This window comes from Callorhinus ursinus, unplaced genomic scaffold (genome assembly GCF_003265705.2).
Source record: "Callorhinus ursinus isolate GAN/ISIS: 27379988/994484 unplaced genomic scaffold, GSC_fseal_2.0 scaffold26, whole genome shotgun sequence".
Taxonomy (NCBI): Eukaryota; Metazoa; Chordata; class Mammalia; order Carnivora; family Otariidae; genus Callorhinus; species Callorhinus ursinus.
This window is the reverse complement of record NW_027397088.1, coordinates 11,513,363-11,536,200: the sequence shown is the minus strand read 5'-3', so window position 1 is coordinate 11,536,200 and position 22,838 is coordinate 11,513,363. Positions and strand designations below refer to the sequence as shown.

The 22,838-nt window shown below is 37.3% G+C and overlaps 1 protein-coding gene across 5 annotated transcripts in view; it reads left to right on the top strand.

Annotated features, from left to right (window-relative positions):
• The window catches only part of MAK (male germ cell associated kinase), a 57,646-nt gene that overhangs the window by 10,747 nt on the left and 24,061 nt on the right, over positions 1-22,838 (top strand). For all 5 annotated transcript variants that reach the window (XM_073877569.1, XM_073877570.1, XM_025891019.2 and 2 more), the window contains exons 3-8: positions 6,624-6,678; positions 7,351-7,472; positions 10,823-10,902; positions 13,838-13,970; positions 17,225-17,396; positions 18,312-18,479. In XM_073877569.1, coding sequence (XP_073733670.1) covers positions 6,624-6,678; positions 7,351-7,472; positions 10,823-10,902; positions 13,838-13,970; positions 17,225-17,396; positions 18,312-18,479 — 730 coding nt within the window. The remainder of the gene's footprint in view (positions 1-6,623; positions 6,679-7,350; positions 7,473-10,822; positions 10,903-13,837; positions 13,971-17,224; positions 17,397-18,311; positions 18,480-22,838) is intronic.

Below are 22,838 nucleotides of genomic sequence, written 5' to 3'. Positions count from 1 at the left end.
GCCAGGGTAAAGAGTTTGTCTATCTTGACTAGAAGGTGATGAAGGATTTTAAGCATGGAGTTGTTGATGTGATCAAATATTGCTTCAGAATGGTCCCTTTAGCAAAAGAGTGGATACCTGATCAAAGTGACCAGTCAGGAGACTGGGGCAGTCAGCTTGGTTAGAGGAGGCGGTGACCTGATCTCGAAAAATAGCATTGCATATGGACAAAAGTAGAAGGACTCAAGGGACATTTAGGAGATAGGCTCTACAGGAACTGGTGACTAGGCTTGGGGGGAAAGGAGTAAAGCATGTGCAAGAGTCCAGGCTAATTCCTGGGATTCTTAAATGCACAGTGGTGGTGCCATTGCCCATGACAGGGGAAATCTATTGTTAGTCTACAGATGCCAACTGAAGCTATATAGAAGGAAAAGAAAAGAGGTCTTCATAGGGAGCACTAAGGAAACCCAGCATATAAAGCATGGGCCCTGGAAGAGGTAGGTGTTCCTAGAGAAGCCTGAAAAAGAGCCACCAGAGAAGTAGGGAGAAAACCAGGAGAGTGTAGAAAATATCTGGGCCCAAGGGAAAAATAAAAAGAAGTGCTCAACTAGAAGACCACTAATAACTAATGACCGAAAAGCATCTAGGTTAGTTAGGAATGTTTCTTGCTGTAAGTGACAAATATGTAAATTAATAGCAAGTGATAGAACCAATGGCTTAAATAAGTAGATTATTTTTCTTCCAAATCAGGACATCTGGATTTTGATGATTCCAGTGAACTAATCTAGGCCTTTTCTATCTTCTTCATACTGAGCTGTTAGCATTTGTTTGCCCTCCAATGTGTCACCTAATGGCCACATTATGACTACTTCATTTCTAGGCATTACATCTATGGTTCAGGGTGGGAAGAAGGGAGAATAATACCAGCAAACTCTTCTCTCAAATTCTAAGTAACTTTGTTTGCCAGAAGCCCCCAAATGACTTCCCCTTACATCTTATTGGCTAGAAATGGATCACACGGTCTCCCTTATGTACAAGAGAGGCTGAGAGGGAAGAATCTACTCTTCCAGCTTCTATACTAGGAGGCAAAGGGGGGGAAGCTAGAAATGGCTTTCTGGTATCCAAACAGATATTGGTGTTCTTTGGATTCGGAGAATATGGCATAATTAGTGGCTGTGGTGAGAGGTGTTCTAGTGAAATAGAAGAGGAGATAAGCCAAATTGCAGTAGGGCAAGGAGTAGTAAAAAAGTGGGGTAGTGGAGGCATTGAACTTTGAATAGTCATGGAGTACATGTCACTTAGTTGCTAAAAAAGTCATAGAAGGCTTTCTTAGTACTCTCAGAATCTGCTCTCAGAATCCCAGAGTACATGGGATGAATACTAAAGTGGAGCTTCTGGCGGTGTGTACATGACTTTGTACAGAGTCTTCACGGATTTGTACAGAGAGCAGAGACTGAAGGATGGCAGGGCAGCAGTGGTAGAAGGTTGGGAGAGGGGGACATCAGAATATATAGGTGCTCTTGAGGGGGACAGTGGTGGGAAGGCTGACCATGGGATCCAAGCTGGAGGAGGCAGGCAAAGCCAAGTGTTGAATAAGTGGACGTATACAGTACATCCAATGGTAATGATGGTAAAAAAGAGAGGAAGATGTGGTTAGAGTGCGAAGTGTTAAAGGCTGAGATCTTAGAGGGTAGAACGATTCCTCATGAGAGCAAGGTGCTTATGAGTGACCATGGCATCATAGAAGGGAGCAGCTCTTTGGAGTGAAGAACTGTGTAGCCAGACTACTGGCAGGATTATCAATATGAATGTTCACTCATCATTCCTAAAATTCTGGACAAGACATAATCCTAGGATGGTTTTTGACCTGCAAGAGTCATACAGAAGGCTATGCCATTTCTCTCAAGCCTGATGCAAAGCAATAAACTTGGCTTGAGGTATTAGACCCCTTATTCTCCATTCTCAGTGTATCCCCATTTGTTACCAAAACAACCTACATTCCATAATATCCAATCAGGACCATCATCTTATGCTTCGTGGCGTAAAACTTTAGGCACTGCAAATTCAGGCCACAAATATTGTAGGCATAACACTTTAAATCCATCCATGTTGGATTAAAAATTCTAAATAAATTCCATGTTGAATAATTCTCTGTAGCAGATGAAGAGCTGGCTATCTTTAATCTTCAAAGTGGGCAATAAGCATGTCCTCTTGAAGGGAATCAGATTATCTGGAAGAAGGTATTTTTCATTCTGAAAGCCTTTTAAGCAGAAGAATCAGGAGTCAGATGTTGGGGATGGCTATTAGATTAGACAATTAAGAATGATGTTTGAGGAGTGAAGTGGAGAAGAGTCTGAGCACTAGCACAGTAGGGAGATGGCCAGGAGAAACCAGGGTGTGGCATGGCAGCTGGTAAATGTCAGACAGAGTGGTATAATTTGAGATGTGAACATGGGAAGGAAGTCTGTACTTGGTTCAGTAAGCAAGAGGCAAGGCTTTTGAGCAGTCTTGAAATGCCATCGAACTGGCTAGGATGAGTTGGTGGATGAGTGGTTAGAAGTTGGGAGAACACTATAATGAACAAGATAAAAGGTACTTTTTTGAAAATTTCCTTTGGGAAATTTTAATTTAGATCACTGGCAAGAAACCTGCCGTTAAAAAAAAAAAAAAGCTGTAACACAATTCATTCTAGTGGATGGTAGTAAGATCCCTTTAACTCATTAAATTTAAAATATTTATTAAGCTTTCTGCTCTTTAAGAACTTGGAAGGCAATTCTATTTTGGAGGGTCTCCTGTTTGTGGGATAGTTCCTCATGAGCCCATCTGTGAGTACAGGAATTCATCTAGTTATTTACCGGGCGCCTGGGTGGCTCAGTCGTTATGCGTCTGCCTTTGGCTCAGGTCATGATCCCGGGATCCTGGGATCGAGTCCCGCATCGGGCTCCCCGCTCCGCGGGAAGCCTGCTTCTCTCTCTCCCACTCCCCCTGCTTGTGTTCCCTCTCTCGCTGTCTCTCTCTGTCAAATAAATAAATAAAATGTCAAAAAAAGAAAGAAAGAAATTCATCTAGTCATTTAGTAAATATTTACTGAGCACTTAGTGTATGCCAACAACTGATCTAGGCATGTGGGGGTGTCCTCAAGGAGCTTACATTTGAGGAGGGGGAGGACTGTATAGTATGTTAAAGGTGGTAAGTGCTATGGAGAAAAAGCAGAGCAAAAACAGTTACCTAGTAATAGTACTATCTTTTTCTTTAGATGACTAGCTGGGAATAGATAGGAAAATAAGCTCAGGGCACATTAATAATAAGGATCGGCCTGAAATGGTCTTTTATTTCCTTTGACCAGCCAGTTCTTTCTAGCTCTGTCTGGCTGGTTGGAACTTCTGTTTTTTCCGTCTTGCGGTTTTTCACCTGCTGGTACCTTCTGTCTTTCAGGTCTCAGCTGACATACGGCCTTATCAAAAAGGCCGGGCCATTAAATTTTTTAAGAGTCCCTTATCTCATGGTCCTTGTAACTAATTTTTCTGTTCCGTGTTCACTAGTCTAAAACCTATTTCATGTTAGATGGGAGGCACCGTGGTAACCGTCGCTGCTTCTCATTCGTGCATTGCCCTGGCACATAGTAGGTGTTGAATAAATAAATAAATGAAAGAGAAAAAGGCAGGGAATCTAAAAGGAGGTGACTTTTCTTATCATTCCAACAAATTGGCTTAATTTCTTAAAATTAAATTAAGTTCTTCACATTGGTTGAAGAAAACAAGAACATCCAGTATTTACTGAGCACTGAACTAAGCAGTTTGCAATAGGGTTTTCATATGCAGTAATTTCTACTTTGTAACTACGGAATTTGAGGCACAGAATGGTCAATGGGGAACCTGTGCAAGGTCACACATCAGTGAGTCACTGAGTAAGGATTTGAATCCAGAAGGGCAGTTCCACAGCCCATATTCTTAACTACCATGGCATGCTGCCAGTTCTTTGCGCTGCCATTCCTTTACTCATTTCCTTACCCTTGTGTATTACACTCTTGTAGGGACTCTGAATAATTCCTCTAGGAATTAGTTTAATCAATAAAGATAACTTTAAGCTTCCTGAGAATCTTCTAAAACATCTCAATAGATTATACTACTAAATGAAAACAGGAGGGCATATACGGTCTTCATTTAAAAAAAAAAGATTGATTTACTCATTTGAGAGAGAGAGAGAGTGTGTGTACATGAGTGGGGGAAAGGGGAAGAAGGACAGGGAGAGAATTTCGAGCAGACTCCCGCTGAGCATGCAGCCTGAGGCGGGGCTAGATCCCACCATCCTGAGATCATGACCTGAGCAGAAATCACGAGTCAGACGCTTTACTGACTGAGCCACCCAGGTGCTCAAAGGGCCCTTATTTTCATAATTCAGCTTTGTAATTTCTATACTTGAAGAAGTATTTTTTAGAACATAAATCCTCTTTTTTCTTGACTCTCATTTTGCATGGTGACTAAAAATCTGTTCATAAAAAAATACAACCTGTATCTGTGGTGTTTATGGTGGAATTATTTTGTTACCTTTGTTACTTTTGGCATATTTATCTCTAATGGTAACATTGGGATGGAAAAGGAAAATAGAGAACAAAATGCAAGAAAGCAACCTTCTAAATGGGAGAAGATGTTTGCAAATAATATATCTGATGAGGGATTAATATCCAAAATATATAAAGAACTTACACAACTCAACACCAAAAAACCCCCCAAAATAACCCAAATAAAAAATGGATGAGGACCTGAATAGACATTTTTCCAAAGAAGAAATACAGATGGCCAACAGACACATGAAAAGATGTTCAGAGTCACTAATCATCAGGGAAATGCAAATCAAATACACAATGAGATACCACCTCACATTTGTCAGAATGACTAAAATCAAAAGCACAAGAAATAACGTGTTGGTGAGGATGTGGAGAAAAGGAAACCCTTGTGTACTGTTGGTGGGGATGTAAACTGGTACAACCATTATGGAAGACAGTATGGAGGTTCCTCAAAAAATAAAAACAGAACTGCCATATAATCTAGGAATTCCATTACTGGGTATCTACCCCCCAAAAACAAAAAAGCACTAATTTGACTAATTCAACAAGATATATACACCCCATGTTTACTGCAGCATTATTTACAATAACCAAGATATGAAAGTAACCTAAGTATCCACTGATAGATGAATAGATGAAGAAGATATGGTGTGTGTACATATATAAAGGAATATTACTCAGCTATAAGAAAAATGAAATCATGCCATTTGCAATGACATGTGTGGAGCTAGAGAGTATTATGCTAAGTGAAGTAAGTCAGAGAAAGAGAAATACCATATGATTTCACTCATGTGTGGAATTTAAGAAACAGAACAAACAGCAACAGGAAAAGGAGAGAGAGGCAAACCAAGAAACAGACTTAACTATAGAGAGCAAACTAATGGTCACCAGAGGGGAGGTGGGCGGGGGGATGGGTGAAACAGGTGACGGGGGATTAAGGAGCGCACTTGTTGTGATGAGCACCGGGTAATGTATGGAAGTATCGAGCCACCGTATTGTACACCTGAAACTAATATTACACTCCATGTTAACTAACTGTAGTTTAAATAAAAACTAAAAAAAAATAAAATAAAGAAGATTTGGTATATATACATAATGGAATATTACTCAGCTATAAAAAAAGAATGAAATCTTGCTATTTATGATAACATGCATGGGCCCAGAGAGTACTATGTTAAGTGAAACAAGTCAGAGAAGAACAAATACCATATGCTTTCATGTATATGTGGAATCTAAAAGAAAATGAAACAAATGAACAAAAAAACAGACTCACAAATATAGGGAACAAACTAGTGGTTGTGGGGTGGGAATGAGAGAAATAGGTGAAGGGGATTAAGAGGTACAAACTTCCAGTTATAAAATAAATAAGTTACAGAGATGAAAAGTAGAGCAAAGGGAATATAGTTAACAATACTGTAATAATGTCAGATGGTGACTACAATTATCATGGTGAGCATTTCACAGTGTACACAATTGTTGAATCACTATCTTATATACCTAAAACTAATGTAACATTGTATGACAACAAACTTCAAAAATAAAAATTAAGAAAAAATTTTTTAAAAGAAAGCTATTTCTAAAGTTTGGTTGCTTCTGAATTTTTGTTAACCTGAATCATTTAACTTTATGTGCTTCTTGTTTAAAGCAGAGGTAATGATATAGAAGTTGTCAGATCGAATTATATCACTACAGTTGCTACAAAATTTGTGATTTTCTTCTCCTCTCCACCTTAGTGTTTCATATTTATCTGTTTAGTTCTAGAAAGAGGAAATTTGGAAGGGCACCCTTTTAGAAAAGCACAATTAAACTGATCAGGGAAATAAGAGAAGACACTCAGAAAGGAAGATTAATGATAACCCTTTCACCATTGCGTTTAAAGCAGAATTTCAGATATAACATAATCGTGAACCTGTACCAAACAGCCTTGAGATATACAGAAGGGAGGTGACTTCCTTTTAAGGAGGAAGGAGAGATCACAGCTTACCCAAAGGGAATACTAGAGTAAGAAAGCCAACAGCTTAATTTGTGTTTCAAATCCTCTGTCCCTGTACACTAAACTTTTCTTGTTTGATTTCAGAATGAAGAGAAAGTTCTATTCCTGGGATGAATGTATGAACTTGAGAGAAGTTAAGGTAAAATCCTACATATGAAAACTCAAGGAGGCTTTCACTCTGCCTCACCCTCTCTCATTCCTGAGGACAGTAGCTAAAGGATTGTTCTTTCTTTGTGGGAAGCATTCCAAAGATAATTATATTTCTTTTTTTTCTTTATCTTCCTAAGTAATTTCTCATTTCTCATCTGAATGTCAGTGGAGAACAGAAAAAAAAACAATACCCTCATATGTGAATGTATACTCTCACTTTTAAAAGAACATTTTAATTCATGTTATCAAAGGAAAGGCAACTTTTAATTACTATGTACTATTTCTTTCCATTTTATGCTATATGACTTGTGTAAATTTTTGCATACCTTTGTATGGAATTTCACATAGTTAAGTCAGAAAAAACCTAGGCCTTCTGAATAGAATGAGGAAAAAAAGTAACAGATTGAAATGTTTGGTAGGTATTATTGACTTGGTTTATTTTTGTACTCACATTCATTACTTAAAACAATTACCGCTTATTTTAAATTGTGTTCTAAGATGTTCTTAGTCATGTAAAATATTATAGACATTAAGACTTAATTCATCCATGAATTCAGAAGAAATATAAGATTATTTAAGGTAATTATCATAGAGATTGATGAGATTTTGCCAACTTCTATAACTTTGCCTTAAGAATTTTAATGCTTATTTGTTGTTACAGTCTCTGAAGAAACTTAATCATGCCAATGTGATTAAACTAAAAGAAGTTATCAGAGAAAATGACCATCTCTATTTTATATTTGAATATATGAAAGAAAACCTCTATCAATTAATGAAAGACAGGTATGTCTTTATTTTATAAAAACTATAATGTTTTCCCTGTTATCTCCTCTATGAGTTCTTTGGATCCCTTTAATATGTCACACTTTTTGGTGAACAGATTTTTCACTCCAAGAGGTGGATCTAAATTAATTAGCTGTTACCTTTATAACCTTGAAGAAGAGCCAGCTATGACATAGTCACTATTTTTATGATGTAAACACACACACTATCTATCTATACTTTTTGAAACAAAATCTGTCTATAGTTTGGCTTATTCATTTGTTTTTTAAGTAGGCTCCACGCCCAGCATGGAGCCCAACATGGGGCTTGAAATCACGACCCTGAGACCAAGACCTGAGCTGAGATCAAGAGTCGGACCCTTAACCGACTGGGTTACCCAGGTGCCCCCAAAATCTTTCTAGAGTTTTAATACTAATAAAGCTGGCCTTGAACAAATTTGAGATTACCTTCATTGCTCTCGCAAGCATTTTGTGAAAGGCTAATGGAAAAAGGGAGGAGGGACTGGAGCAGTTTTCATGAAAGAATCTAATAAATTTATTCATTAGAATGTTTAAGTGAATGATAAAACATAATGTGTTGCCAAACCCAAAGAAATTCTCATTTTCATTTTTAAACCCATGAACAGAATCTCTAAAAAGGGAGAGCTTCAGTCATCTGCCTTGAGCTTGGGGAGGTTAATATTTTGGTGGTAGCTGTCAGTCACACGTGGGAGATTAATGTCCATTTTACCTGTTTTTAAAGCCAGAGCCGTTCAACAAAAGATTCTAAAGTACTTTAGAAATAGATTTCCCAGTGGAATGATGACTGCTCTCTCTGTATTTCTTTCATACACGTCCATGTACACACTCAAGGTAATCCTTAGGGATGGTGAGTGAATTTTTCTTTAATCGTATTTTTCCTTCTTTCAAAAAGTACTTATTGAATGCCTGTTAGGTTCCACAGGCTGATATCATTATAACATTAATAGCAGTTAAAATAAAAGTAAAGAAAATTTCTGCCCCTCAAATCAGTGTTTATTTTTCTAGAGTTCTTTCTAGCCCTTGGATCCAGCCCTGCCTGTTTTTATATAGTTGCAATTTTAATGGCGATCATTTTTTTTATTGATTCACTTACAAGCATTTTGTCATGCTGATATATAATCTTCACAGTTACTATAGTTAGTATGTTCTGTTAAGTGACTACAGCATGCTTCACTTATCTCTTTAAACTACTTAAAAGAAATAACTATCAAGACAATTTTGGGTAATGATAGTTTATAATATTGATGGGATTATTTTGTAGCCATTAAAAGTGATAATTATGAAGATTATGAAAATGCCTATGAGTGGATAAAAAACAGAAATCAAAATTGTAATTATGTGACATTGATACCTAATATAAAAGGTATACATGTAAATGGATTAGGACTGGGTTAGAATACTGAAAAATCTGAATAGCTTCTTATTCAGGTGATGGGCAATCTTAAATTTTTGGCTTCTAATAATTGTGCTCTTTAAAATGTATGACGGGATAAACCTATGCATGATGTATTAAGATACAGGTGTTGAAGAAAAATTAAGTAAATATAAATATTTGAAATGTTATATTTTTATCTGATTTAAGAATATATATATGGGGCACCTGGCTGGCTCAGTCAGTAGAGTGTGTGACTCTTGATCTCAGGGCTGTGAGTTGGAGCCCTACATTGGATGTAGAGATTACTTAAAAATAAAATCTTAAGAAAAAAATATATACATATATATAAATCTGTTATTGGAGGTGGTTAATGCAATAGCAAATGAACACTAAAAAGAACCGACTTTGGAATTTCATGATTCAATTCCGGACTTCTAAATTAAGTGGAAATAAAAATGATATTGCTTGAATATTATTCAATGTCAAAGGTTTAAATTTAACAATTAACAATTATACATGGTAAAGAGCTATCTGAGGTTAAGTGGTATTTTTACACTTTGTTTTTGGTAGCTTAACTTCCTGAACATTGTTTTGAGGATGAAGATTAATTTAAAAGTCTCTTTTATTCAAAACTTTTTTTCTATTTTAACTGAAGGCCAATATACATAAACCTTTGCTACAAAGCTATACCTGGACCTTTAATTTATAGCATTCTGTTTATAAAGTTAAATTGTTTTGGATAAAACATTTTGGATAAAAATATTTTGTTTCTTTTAAAATTTATTTTATAGTTTATGAAAATGAGTTATAAAAATATTTCAATAATATGTAATCAGTACTATTTTCAAATTTGCTATAAGACTAGTGTTTATCTTTCTTCGTCTGTTGTGTGTTCTTAGCCCATTTGGTGGGATATTTTAAAACATTACATAAGCATATGATATAGTTAACAATATTCAAAAATAAGCCATTTTCTACATGTTGAGAACATTTTGAATAAACACCATAACCTAATCAATCATGCTGTAATAAAGATGTTAGAAAATGTTGAAATTATGATGAGCTTTCAAAGTTTAAAATGATTACTTATAAAACAGCATGGTTTCAGGGTCAAAGAATTAATTCAGAATCAAAAAATTAATGTGCTGGTCACATTAATTTGTGGCATGTTAGCAATTAATGTTTGTCTTAATTTAGTCCTTACTAGGATCTTACTTTAGACTTTACATAAATTCCACATAAAGCCGCTCTGTCTAGTAGAGTAGCTACTAGTCACATGTGACTCTTGAAGTCTTAAAAATGTGGTTAGTCTGGATTGAGATGTGCTTTAAATGTAAAATAAAAATACATACCAGACTTTGAAAACTTGGTGCAAAAAAGGAAATTCATTAATAATTTTTATATTGATCACGTGTTGAAATAATATCTGGTATATATTAAATAAAATATATTGTTAAAAATTAACTTCATGTGTTTCATTTGCTTCTTTAATGTGGCTACTAGAAAAAATTTAAATACATAAGTGGTACTCATTTGTGGCTCTTCCCATATTTCCATTGGACAATACCAGCAGACAATATAGAACTGAAGCAGTTATGCCCCTGAAACTCTTAAAGCCTACATGATACAGATTTGCGCACTTGGCTTATCTGATGGTTATCAGTTTTCCAATTTACTTTGCTCCTCTCGGGACAGCTTAAAATTTAGCTGTTTGAATATTTGTGCAATATGTTCATTATTGGATTTGAGTTTTTACCAAATATCAAAACAGACAAAAATTCTAATTGTCACGTTTTCAATTTATAACCTTTGACAACTATAAAGCTATAAATCACAACTTCAACCATTATCATGAAGCCAACAGGGGCTCCAAGGGAGGAGGAATATCTGCTGTCTTGTTTTGATTGGTTGGTTAACAGAATTACATGACTGTTTATTTGTTCCTGTCTTCACAGAAACAAGCTGTTCCCTGAGTCAGTCATCAGAAATATTATGTATCAAATATTGCAGGGGCTGGCATTTATCCATAAACATGGTAGGTTTAAATTTCCTTTCCCTGCCTCTTTAGGTTACTGTCAAGGTCATGGACAGGAATTATATATAAGCAGTTAGATAATGTTATATTGAATAACTACAAATTTGGAGTATGGGGCTACATACCCTGACATTTTCATTTTAAGAAACTTAGAATTTCTATAATTCTCTATAATGCAATTTCTGTAATCTATAACTGTCTTCCTCTATAGCAGAATTGACCATCAGCCTTTACTCTCAGTTATCATAAACCCATCCTACAACCTCATTCCCCGATTTTACCATGGAAATGAAAACAAAACAAACAAAATGCCCTTCTTTTGGAAAAGATCAGAATGCTTTGATCACATGACCATTTATTAACATTTAAATAGTTTAAAGCACCACTGCTATGGTATTTTATAGTTTTCTTAGTATTTACATTTAGTTTTTCTATTCTTTGAGTGAAATTAAATAAAGTGCTTATTCCTATTTTTATGAATTTCTTATTTATGTGATCTACACTTATAGTTTTTTATGTATCTATCCAAAATAACTTGTCCAAAAAGTTAACGTGATTATTATGAAAATTTTTGGCAAACATTTGTCTAGAATCCCCAGATGTTTAGATACTAAATTGGAAGAGTTTGTGCCAGACCACTGCTGCATTATGAACAGAGGCAGTTGGAAATCACCATCACTAGAGTCCCTTCATGTTTCATCCCATATTTTATATTTTCTCCTTTTCCCTTTAACTATCATGGGAAATCATTTATTTTCTAAAAATGCTATTTATCGTTTATTCCATATAAGCATTGTCAGAACATTCCTGAGTCCCACTTTTTTTGTCCTTTAAAAGTCTAAAGGCTAATTAAGGAGGGCACGAGATGTGATGAGCACTGGGTGTTATATGCAACTGATGAATTACTGAACTCTACATCTGAAACTAATGATGTACTAGATGTTGGCTAACTGAATTTAAATTAAACAAAAAAGAAAAAGAAAGATGTTAAAAATAAAAAGTCTAAAGCCTATGATAATATAGTACAATGCATTGATGAAAGTCAGTCATTTATTAATTACATGGAAACAAAGGATATATGCTATTTTAATTGCTCATAATGGATTTCTGATCTTCAACCTGTTTTTAAACACTGGCCATCATGGTAACTCATGATATTTGCCTGAGTTAATTTATGCCAGCAGAAACAAGTGTGGTGTGGAAAAATCAAAAGCATTATGAATTATTTGACTTTTGGAAACAGCTTTGTGATTTATTGATATTTTTTAGGCTAGTAATAAAACTAGTTTCGATTCCTTGGATATAGATGAACTACCAGCAACTTCAGAGCATAAGTGGTTGAAGGAAGAAGTTAGTTAAAAATTGCTGTTAAAAGTAAATAATACGAATAATGTACAGTTGGTTATACAACTGATGACAGTGATTTGGGACACCAGACTCCAAAAACAAGAGACATTTTTACAAAGGCTACACTATTCTTGCTATAGTGGATAAGATCTCAGATGGAATACTTTACGTAAATATTTTTAAAATAGTAGCTGTCAAAAAAACAAGACTAATATTTTAGTTAAGATAGGACCAAGTTACCGATATATTTATATTAGTGAGAATGGGGAAAATCTCAACTGTACAAATATGCAATTGGTTTCATTCTGTACGATTTTATGGATTATGTTGCTTTACTCACCACCACATGTGCTCCTGTTCCTGTCTTCATGTTACGGAAGTGCAGTGTATTTCCCTTGAAAGTTCATGAAATGGATCTCAACAACTAGTCTGAGTAAGAAGTGCCAGAGAAAGGGCGCCTGGGTGGCTCAGGTGGTTAAGCAACTGCCTTCCACTCAGGTCATGATCCTGGAGTCCCGGGATCAAGTCCCTGGATCAAGTCCCGCATCGGGGTCCGGCTCAGCGGGGAGTCTGCTTCTCCCTCTGACCCTCCTCCCTCTCATGCTGTCTCTCATTCTCGATCTCTCTCTCTCGAATAAATAAATAAAATCTTAAAAAAAAATCAAAAGAAGTGGCAGATAAACTGAGTACAAAACTGTTGTAGATGTCGCAAACGTAGAACCCACGCTGGTTAGAAGGAATCAAAAAGCTCAGGCTTAAAATTTGGCTTTAAAAGTTTAGGCTACAGCTACATGAAAATCCCCTCACAATGATCACCTACAACGATGACCAGGCCCCTTCTGGATTCTCCCACCTTGCAAGGTCATTAGAAAACAGGCCATCTGTCTACCAGCCAGTGAGCTTTAGATCCCCCTTGGAAATGTACGAAGAGGGCTTTCATGTTCTTCTTCTTGCTGGGTTTTCTGCCTCATTTTCATTGACCTGCCTTTCAGCTTCAGTAAACACTTATTTTACATACTGAATTGGTAAGTAACCATGATAATTATTGGGTTTTTCAATAAAGCAGCCACCAGGGGAGAACTGAGCTGTTAAATAAAATAACTGTAAATGAAAGAATTGGCTAAAATGTGTGGAGTTCCATTTTTGTTTAATGGACTTTTCAAATAAGTGACAAAAGCCTGATTATGCAGCTTTCCTCAAGCTTTCATTAGGCTCCTTCTCTTTGGCCCTCTACCTCCTCATTTACTACACAATAGTGACCATAATATCGCCTTAAAGTTGTGCAAATTCCTGGAGATAATCCTAATGCAGCAGTATCTAGCCCAAGTGCTTGAACTTCCTGGATTCACAAATAGAAATGTGTTAAGTAGGTATTTTTAATGACCTCATATACTGGGTGAACTTTCTTACCAATTATTTTGAAAGCAGGGTCCCTACCTGCATCACTTTTTAGACAAGAAATACAGATTTTTTCCCCCTAAGTTCACATCCCTAATTACAACAGAGAGGATTGGTTATATTTTGTTGAGAAGTCAAATGTGTTTAAACATAACGCTCAATTACTGTTTTTCCTCTCTATGTTACCAAGGTTTTTTTCATAGGGATATGAAACCAGAAAACTTGCTTTGTATGGGTCCAGAACTTATAAAAATCGCTGATTTTGGACTTGCCAGAGAATTAAGATCACAGCCACCATATACTGATTATGTATCTACCAGATGGTGAGTAGTTTTATGCAACTCTGTAGAGGCACAAGTAGGTCTGTGTTGAAGTTTTACTACAGTGGGTCGTTACATAGCTTTCTGGAGGTTCCATTTTGAGTATTTAAAACAAAATATAGAACTGAATTTTGCATTCTGTGGAGAGAGAAGGATTGGGTCATGACTATTCTGAAGGAAAGGTGATTTCATTCATTCATTCATTCACTCATTAAACAAGCATTTGTGGAAACCTACCATGTGCCAGATACTATTTCAGGCATGGGGAACACAGAAGTGAACGAAACAGAAAAACAATCTGTCTCCTGCCACTTACATGACATCCAAAATACAAATGAGCAAGATGTTTTTAACTGTTTTTACTAACAGAAAGACATACATGTGTTCATCAAAAGTCATGTAATAGTCCCAAACTGCAAACTACCCAAATGTCCATCACATGCAGCATAATATAGTCACCCAGTGGGATGCTTTACAGCAATGAGAACAAAAGTCTACAACTACACGCAACAGTATGATTGAGTCTCACAGACACAATGATGAGAGCAAAAGGCCAAACAGAAAAAAAGTACATATGGTATGATTCCATTTCTACAAAGTGCAAAGACAGAGAAAACTAATCTCTGCTGTTAGAAGTCAGGGTAGCCGTTACTTGAGTAGTGACTGCAAGAGTGCAGGAGAAGGGCCTCCTGGGATGCTGATAACACCCAGTTTCTTGATCTTGGCACTGGGTCAATGGGTGTATTCTATTTGTGACAATTCATCAAGCTGTCCTCTTACAATATGTGCATTTTTCTGCATGTGTATTACATTCCCATAAAAACAAGAATATTTGTATATCAGGTGATGATACATCATTATGGAGAAGAATAAAATATGGAAAGGGACAGGGAGTGGGGGGTGCTGGGGGAGGGAAAGGGCATGCTGCTATTTTAAATAGCTGAGAAGTCTCGCTGAGAAGGAGATGCCAAGGCAAGAAGGAGCTTTCAGGCAGAGAAAATGCTGAGTGTAGAGGCCTTGAGACAGGAAAGCCATGTGTGAATTCTGCAGAGAGCAGAATGAATCAGGAGGGCTGTAGTAGGATATGGGGCTGGAGAGTTAATGGAGGGCAAGATCTCAGGTCCTTACAGGTCATCATAAGGACTGTGGTGAACTGGGGAGCCCCTTATAGGTACTTGTAAGGACTGAGTGTGAACTGGGGAGCCCCTTATAGGTACTTGTAAGGACTGAGTGTGAACTGGGGAGCCCCTAGAGGATGTTGATTAGAGGTGCAATGTGATCTGCCAGATCTTAAAAGTATCACTCTCACTGCTATGTTAAAAATAGGTTTTAGAAAAGCAAGGGAAGAAGCAGGGAGACCAGGTAGGAGACTGTTACACAATAATTCTGGCAGGAAATGACAGTGACTTGGATCTGGCGGCCGTGGAGGTGGTATTTTTAAAGTAGAGCAACCATGATTTCCTGATGAATCAGATGTGGGGTATAAGATAAAGGAGTCAAAGATTCTAAGGGGGGTTTTGTTTTTTGTTTTGTTTTGTTTCTTGAGGAACTGGAAGGATGGTGTCAGCACTGAGATGGGGAATACTGGGGAGCTTTTGGGGGGAAGAAGCACAGTTCTGTTTTTGGTTGAGTATCTATTTTCAACTGGGTAAATTTAGATGCTATACTGAAATGGAATGCAATTAAGAAGACTTGTTTTCAACATCTAAACTTGGCAAGACATTCGAAACTATTAATTTTATCTCATAAAAATATCAAAACATAGTAACAAGTATTGGCAAGGACGCAGAGAAACTGGATCCATCATACATCTCTGGGGTGAATGTAAAATGGCACAAAAGAGTCAACAGTTCCTCTGGTTAAACATATAGTTACCATGGGATCTGGAATTCCATACCTTGGTATATGCGCCCCAGAGAAAGGAAAGCACACATCCACACAAAAACTTATACATGAATGTTCAGAACAGCATTACTTACAATAGCCAAAAATTGGAAACAAGCCAAATGCCCATCCACTGATGAATGGATAACTAAAGTGTGCTATAGCCATAAAATGGAATATTATTTCGCAGTAAAAAGAATGAAGTACTGATAGGTGCTACAACTTGGATGAACCTAGAAAACATGTTAAGTGAAAGAAGCCAGTCCACAAGGACTGGACAGAATATGGTTCCACTGGTATGAAGTACACACAATAGGCAAATCTCTAGGGACAGAAAGTAGACTAGCACTGGGGATACAGGGATATTGGAGAGGTGTGAGGTGTCTTTTGGGGGCAATGAAAATGTTCAAAATTGATTGTGATAATGGATTACACACTCCACGAATATATTTAAAGCCCCTGAGTCATACACTTTTAAATGGATGAGTTGTATGTTATTTGAATTATATCTCAATAAACTTGTCAAAGAAAGGTACTCAGAAGCAAAAAGACAATACTGTGAAATATTTGGGCTGATAAATCTACACATTTCAATGTGAAAAAAAAAGTTAGAATTGAGAATATTTTCCACCAGGTACCTTTGCTCTCATAAATAGGGTATTTTGGGGGCGCCTGGGTGGCTCAGTCGTTAAGCGGCTGCCTTTGGCTCAGGTCATGATCCCAGGGTCCTGGGATCGAGCCCCGCATCGGGCTCCCTGCTCCGCGGGAAGCCTGCTTCTCCCTCTCCCACTCCCCCTGCTTGTGTTCCCTCTCACTCTCTCTGTCAAATAAATAAAATCTTTAAAATAAATAAATAGGGTATTTTTCTCCATTAAAGATATTGTCAGTTGGGGGAACTGAGTCCACTGAAGGAATCAGCACTTTCAGTCTGATAAATAAAAAGAAGAAAACCCCACTACTTAGGGATAGTTTGTTAATCTTTTGTTTTCTATCCTTCATATAAATATATCATGGATATAATGCTTTGTAAAATTTTACAACTGTTCTCATTCAGAATCTCTCTGCTTCTGTTCAGAACCCCCCCCAACCCTGTCTTATAGTACTTATTTCCATATTTATTCATTTGAGTTCCTTACTTAGGCCACTTGGACATTTCATTTATATTTGTCTCCAACTCCACCAACCACTTGTGGTCAGGGAAAATGTGTTACATCCGATTGAGCCCCCAGCACGCTGTGCAAATGTGGGACACACAGAAGGCACTTAATACTGGTTCCTTGATTGAAATGTATGACCAAACCCCACTGCCTCTCCATCTTTCCAACTCCAACCAAAATGGCCTGTTTTGTTTTGTTTTGTTTCTATTTTCATAGGTATCGTGCCCCTGAAGTTTTATTAAGATCTTCAGTTTATAGCTCTCCCATTGATGTGTGGGCTGTTGGGAGCATAATGGCTGAACTATATACATTAAGACCACTTTTCCCAGGGACAAGTGAGGTTGATGAAATCTTTAAGATTTGCCAAGTTTTAGGGACTCCCAAAAAAGTGAGTATTCTTGTCCTTAAGTTGTTATAAGTTTTGATTATTTATAACTTTTACCTATCTATCCGATATTTTTGTTTTCAAATAGGCTTACGCTTTAATGGTTATTTTTCTTATCCTTTTTTTTTTTAATTGGGTGGGATGAGAAGCCAGAATCCCCGCAAGACTGAAGAAAAAAGGGTTCTTGCCTTTAAGAACTTAAGGGAACATTCTCTATATTTAGAATTGTGTATATTTAACTTTGGGTTGATGACTGGCTGATGACCTCATAGCAATCCTTGCTTAGACTCTTTCCCACTTGCTCTGGGAATGTTCATTGGCATCAACTCTTGAATCCTATGTGTCCTGGGCCATTTCCTCTTAACCTTTCCTGTTTCCTTTTACATACCTCTGCCATGGATATTTGATTCCTTGAACTGAGTACTTCTCAATTAACTACCAGCCAGATCTTACTTTCTGATATGTACTTAATAAGTACGTATAATTACATCCTAATTATGTTAGTATGTGCCTTGTAGTTAAAATTAGACAAGTAAGCATAGTTATTAAAGCTTCATGTAATTTGTTATTTCCTAGCTATGTGCAGTTTTTAACAGTGGATGCAATGTCTAACACAATGAGGGTCTTTGTAATGATCAGCTGCTTTGTATACACCATTTGTGCTTATTTATTCAAAGTCAGCTGGGTATCATCATCAAGATCCAAAAAACGGACAAGAGTTTAATATTCTTTCTATGCTATTTATAGCACTGAGTTGTAATATGTGGTCTGGTATTTCATTCTGCTTATATGAATCAACACTAAAATTTTCACCATCAGTGACTTTTATATTATACCCATGTTTTAAAATTGATTACTAAATTGATTACATTTTCTTCTTGCTCTCCCGTCCCACCCACTTATATATTCCTTAAACAGAGTGACTGGCCAGAAGGGTACCAGCTTGCATCCTCTATGAACTTCCGTTTTCCCCAGTGTGTTCCTATAAACTTAAAAACCCTTATTCCCAATGCCAGTAATGAAGCTATTCAGCTTATGACTGAAATGTTGAATTGGGATCCAAAGAAGCGACCAACAGCAAGTCAGGTAAGATGAATCCCCCTGGTAGAGTGGTTTTCTCTTTTTTCTTTTTCTTTCTTTTTTTTTTTCTTTTGAGATTTTACAATACTCTAGGAATATTTTCGTTTACAAAGCAAGTCTGTTCTCAACCAGGGTTTTACCAACCTGTAAGTAAGCCTCAAAGCGTGAGTCATCCAATATGTAATGAATTCGGGGCCCCTGGGTGGCTCAGATGGTTAAGCGTCTGCCTTCGGCTCAGGTCATGATGTCAGGGTCTTGGGATCGAGCCCCGCGTCAGGCTCCCTACTCAGCGGGAAGCCTGCTTCTCTCTCTCCCTCTACTACTCCTCCCTGCTTGTACTCTCTCACTCTCTCTGTCAAATAAATAAATAAAATCTTTAAAAAAAAATATGTAATGAATTCATTTCTAGGTCTATAACATCCCTGGGAGGATTGAGAAAACCGCCACTCCAATGATTTTCTGTGTCTCGTGGTTCAAATGAGGTTGAGGCTGCAAGGAATTAATTTCTTTAATGATAAAAATTCAGGCATGTGACAGCTAATTAGGACGAAACTTGTCACTTGTAGTAAAAGGGCATCTCTTCAGTTGTGCAACATAGGAGACTTTCTATGCCTTCCTATGGTTTAGAGGTGGGTTCTTGTTCACTCTACGCAATGGCATCACGCCTCCACAGAACTGGAGTATTGTTCACTCTCCAGCTCCCACAAGAATCCAGCAGGTGGCACCCTCGCTCAGCTGCTTTGTGACCAGCCCTTAGACATCTGCAGAGACTCAGGTCATGATCCCAGGGTCCTGGGATTGAGCCCCGCATCGGGCTTCCTACTTGGCGGGAAGCCTGCTTCTCCCTTGTGTTCCCTCTCTCGCTGTGTCTCTCTCTCTCTGTCAAATAAATAATAAATAAATAAATAAATAAATAATAAATAATAAATAAATAATAAATAAATAAATAAATAAATAAATAAATAAAATGTTTAAAAAAATAAGAGTCAACAGAGAACCCAACTTGCAGGAGCTGTAAGTTAGCCGCAGGTAAACATGGGATCACAAATTGGGGGGAGGGGACTGTCACTGGCACAATTAGTTAATTCTCAGGAAAAAAGTAAATTTAGGTTATTTCTTACCATACTTTTCAAGTAAATCACAGAAGGTTTAAAAAATAAGAAGGATGAACTAAACTATTGAGAACTAAAGAAAAGTACAGGTGAGTAATCTCAAGCTAAGAAATAGATGAGTATAAGGGTGTTCTGCTGAGTGAAATAAGTCAATCAGAGAAAGACATGTACCATGTGACCTCACTGATATGAGGAATTCTTAATCTCAGGAAACAAACTGAGGGTTGCTGGAGTGGGGCTGGGATGCGAGGGATGGGGTGGCTGGGTGATAGACATTGTGTAGTGTATGTGCTATGGTGAGCGCTGTGAATTGTGCAAGACTGTTGAATCACAGATCTGTACTTCTGAAACAATGCAACATTTGTTAAGAAAAAAGAAAAAGAAGAAGATAGCAGGAGGGGAAGAATGAAGGGGAGTAAGTCGGAGGGGGAGACGAACCATGAGAGATGATGGACTCTGAAAAACAAACTGAGGGTTCTAGAGGGGAGGGGGGTGGGGGGATGGGTTAGCCTGGTGATGGGTATTAAAGAGGGCACATTCTGCGTGGAGCACTGGGTGTGCTGCACAAACAATGAATCATGGAACACTACATCAAGAACTAATGATGTAATGTATGGTGATTAACATAACAATAAAAAATTTAAAAAAAAGAAATAGATGAGTATAAAAGTAACAGAAGAAACCACAAAGGGAAAACTCAGATTTTTTTTTTTTTCATCATGATAAGTGCACTCCTCAGGCCCCATCACCTATTTCCCCCATATCCCCACCTATCTCACCTCTGGTAACCATCAGTTTGTTCTCTGTAGGGAAAACTCAGATTTGATCACAAAAAATTAAATTTTTTTCTCTTATAAAAATCTTTTTTTAAAGATTTTATTTATTATTTATTTAACAGAGAGACACAGCAAGAGAGGAAACACAAGCAGAGGGAGTGGGAGAGGGAGAAGCATGCTTCCCGCTGAGCAGGGAGCCTGATGTGGGGCTCGATCCCAGGACCCCGGGATCATGACCTGAGCCGAAGGCAGATGCTTAATGACTGAGCCACCCAGGCGCCCCTTCTCTTATAAAAATCTTAAGGTTGGAAGACAAACAGCAAGAATTCTTTTTAACAAATGAGACAGTATATTTTCTAATGTTTCTAAGTATTTGTTAACTTTTGTAATAAAAATATAATAAAAGTCTTACATAAAGAAGAAAGGTGGCATGAGACATTTAAAAAAATCAGAAAAAGAAATTAAAATTACCAAAAAATATTTTTTTAATGTGCAGCCATTGTTCATTACGGTAACTGCAAAAACAACAACAACAACAACAAACCAACAAAAAACAGCTGAAAAGCTATTTCTCTAAGTAATGGAAAATAGTTTTGCAATGTAGTATATCAAGAACGTTGAAAACATTCATAAAGTTGGATAAAGATTTATGCCCACAGATGTTCAAAGCTAATTAAAAACTGCCCATTGGAGGTATAAACCTAATGTTCTAGGGAACATTTAAAGTATATAATCCTTAATATAGACTACTTTGCCCGCATTAAAAATGGAATTTTTAAAATAAAGTAACCATTTTGGAGAATTCTCAAGCCCAAGTGCTAAGTTTAAAAGTAGGCTAGAATATTATACACACAATATGATTTTATTTAAATATGTATATATATATTACATGACTAGAAAGAAGTACAAAAAAGCAAAACATCAAAATGTGAGCAATAGTTTTCTCCTGGTGTTGGCACTGGGGATTATTTTAATTTCTTCCTGAGAACTTTCCATACATCCTTATTCTATGCAATGATCAAATATTCCCCGAATAAACACGAAAAAGCAAATTCTTTCTTGTTCTTTTTTTTTTTAAGATTTTATTTATTTATCTGAGAGAGCGAGAGAATGAGAGAGAGAGAGAGCATGAGAGGGGGGAGGGTCAGAGGGAGAAGCAGACTCCCCGCTGAGCAAGGAGCCCGATGCAGGACTCGATCCCGGGACTCCAGGATCATGACCCGAGCCGAAGGCAGTTGCTTAACCAACTGAGCCACTCAGGCGCCCAAAAGCAAATTTCTTCTTAAAGACTCACCTCTTCTTGAAGGATGGTAACTGATATCTTAAAAAGGAAGAATTGTTACAGATGAAGCCTTGAAATTGCAAATCACATTTATAAAGGTTCTACCTCCAAAATATAGTATATTTTTAATTTAGGAGTATTGACATACTAATTAATAGGACTTAATTAAGAAGTTGAGTGCTTTCTGTGCGTCAGGTAGAGATGTATTTAAATTGCCTGTATTTGTAGAGCTCCACTTAGCAATGTCAGTGTAATTAACACATACGTCGGTTGTGGTAGGGGACATCTCAGAATAAAGATTCTTTCTACCTCTGTTGAAATATACCTCCCTGCCCTTAACCTCTTTCTTGTCCCCTATTTCATCGTCCTGCTTTTTAGTGGAAGCTGGGAGACCGAGTTAGGGAGAGGTGAATTTATAGGATACAGGAGCCATGTACAGAGCTACTTCTGTCCCTCCAAAAACTGCCCTTGCGTACCTGAGAAGTTAACTGTGGGTCAGAGCTGTGCTCACACATCAGTGGGTACTGGCTTAGGGCAGGATGTGCAGGGTAATAGGGCTTGGCTACCTTAAGGTGCCCTCCCAACCTTCCCCCGCCATACATACAAACCGCAGAACTAGGAACTTTCCTCCGTAATCCACACATATGATTACTGGTAAAGGGATCAGCATCCACAGCTGAGTTGCACAGAAGGCTTCAGGCATTCTCTAGACCAATTTTCATCAACCTTGACACTTGTGACATTTGGATCAGATCGATCATTCTTTGTGTGAAGACCATCCTGTTATTGTAGGATGTTTAGCAGCATCCCTGGCAACGTGCCTAGATGCCAGTCACACCTCCCACCCCCAGGTTGTGACAATAAAAATGATGTCTCCAGAGGGGACAGAATGCTCCCAGTGGAGAACCACTACTGTAGACTGTGTCATCCGTCAGTCTTCAGGGCCCTCCCCTCTACCCCCCCACCTCCACGCAGCAGCAACTGATATAGTTGATATAGTTAACCAAGTTAACTAGTTAACCAGTTATAGTTAACTGATATAGTTAACTGATATAGTTAACCAGTGATAATGATAAAAATGATCAGTGATCATTTTTTATTATTTTTATATTTTCTTCCCATAAATATCTTCTCTTTGCTGGTATATTGCTATAACAAGCTCTAACACATATATATTTGTAATCTCCTTTCTTAG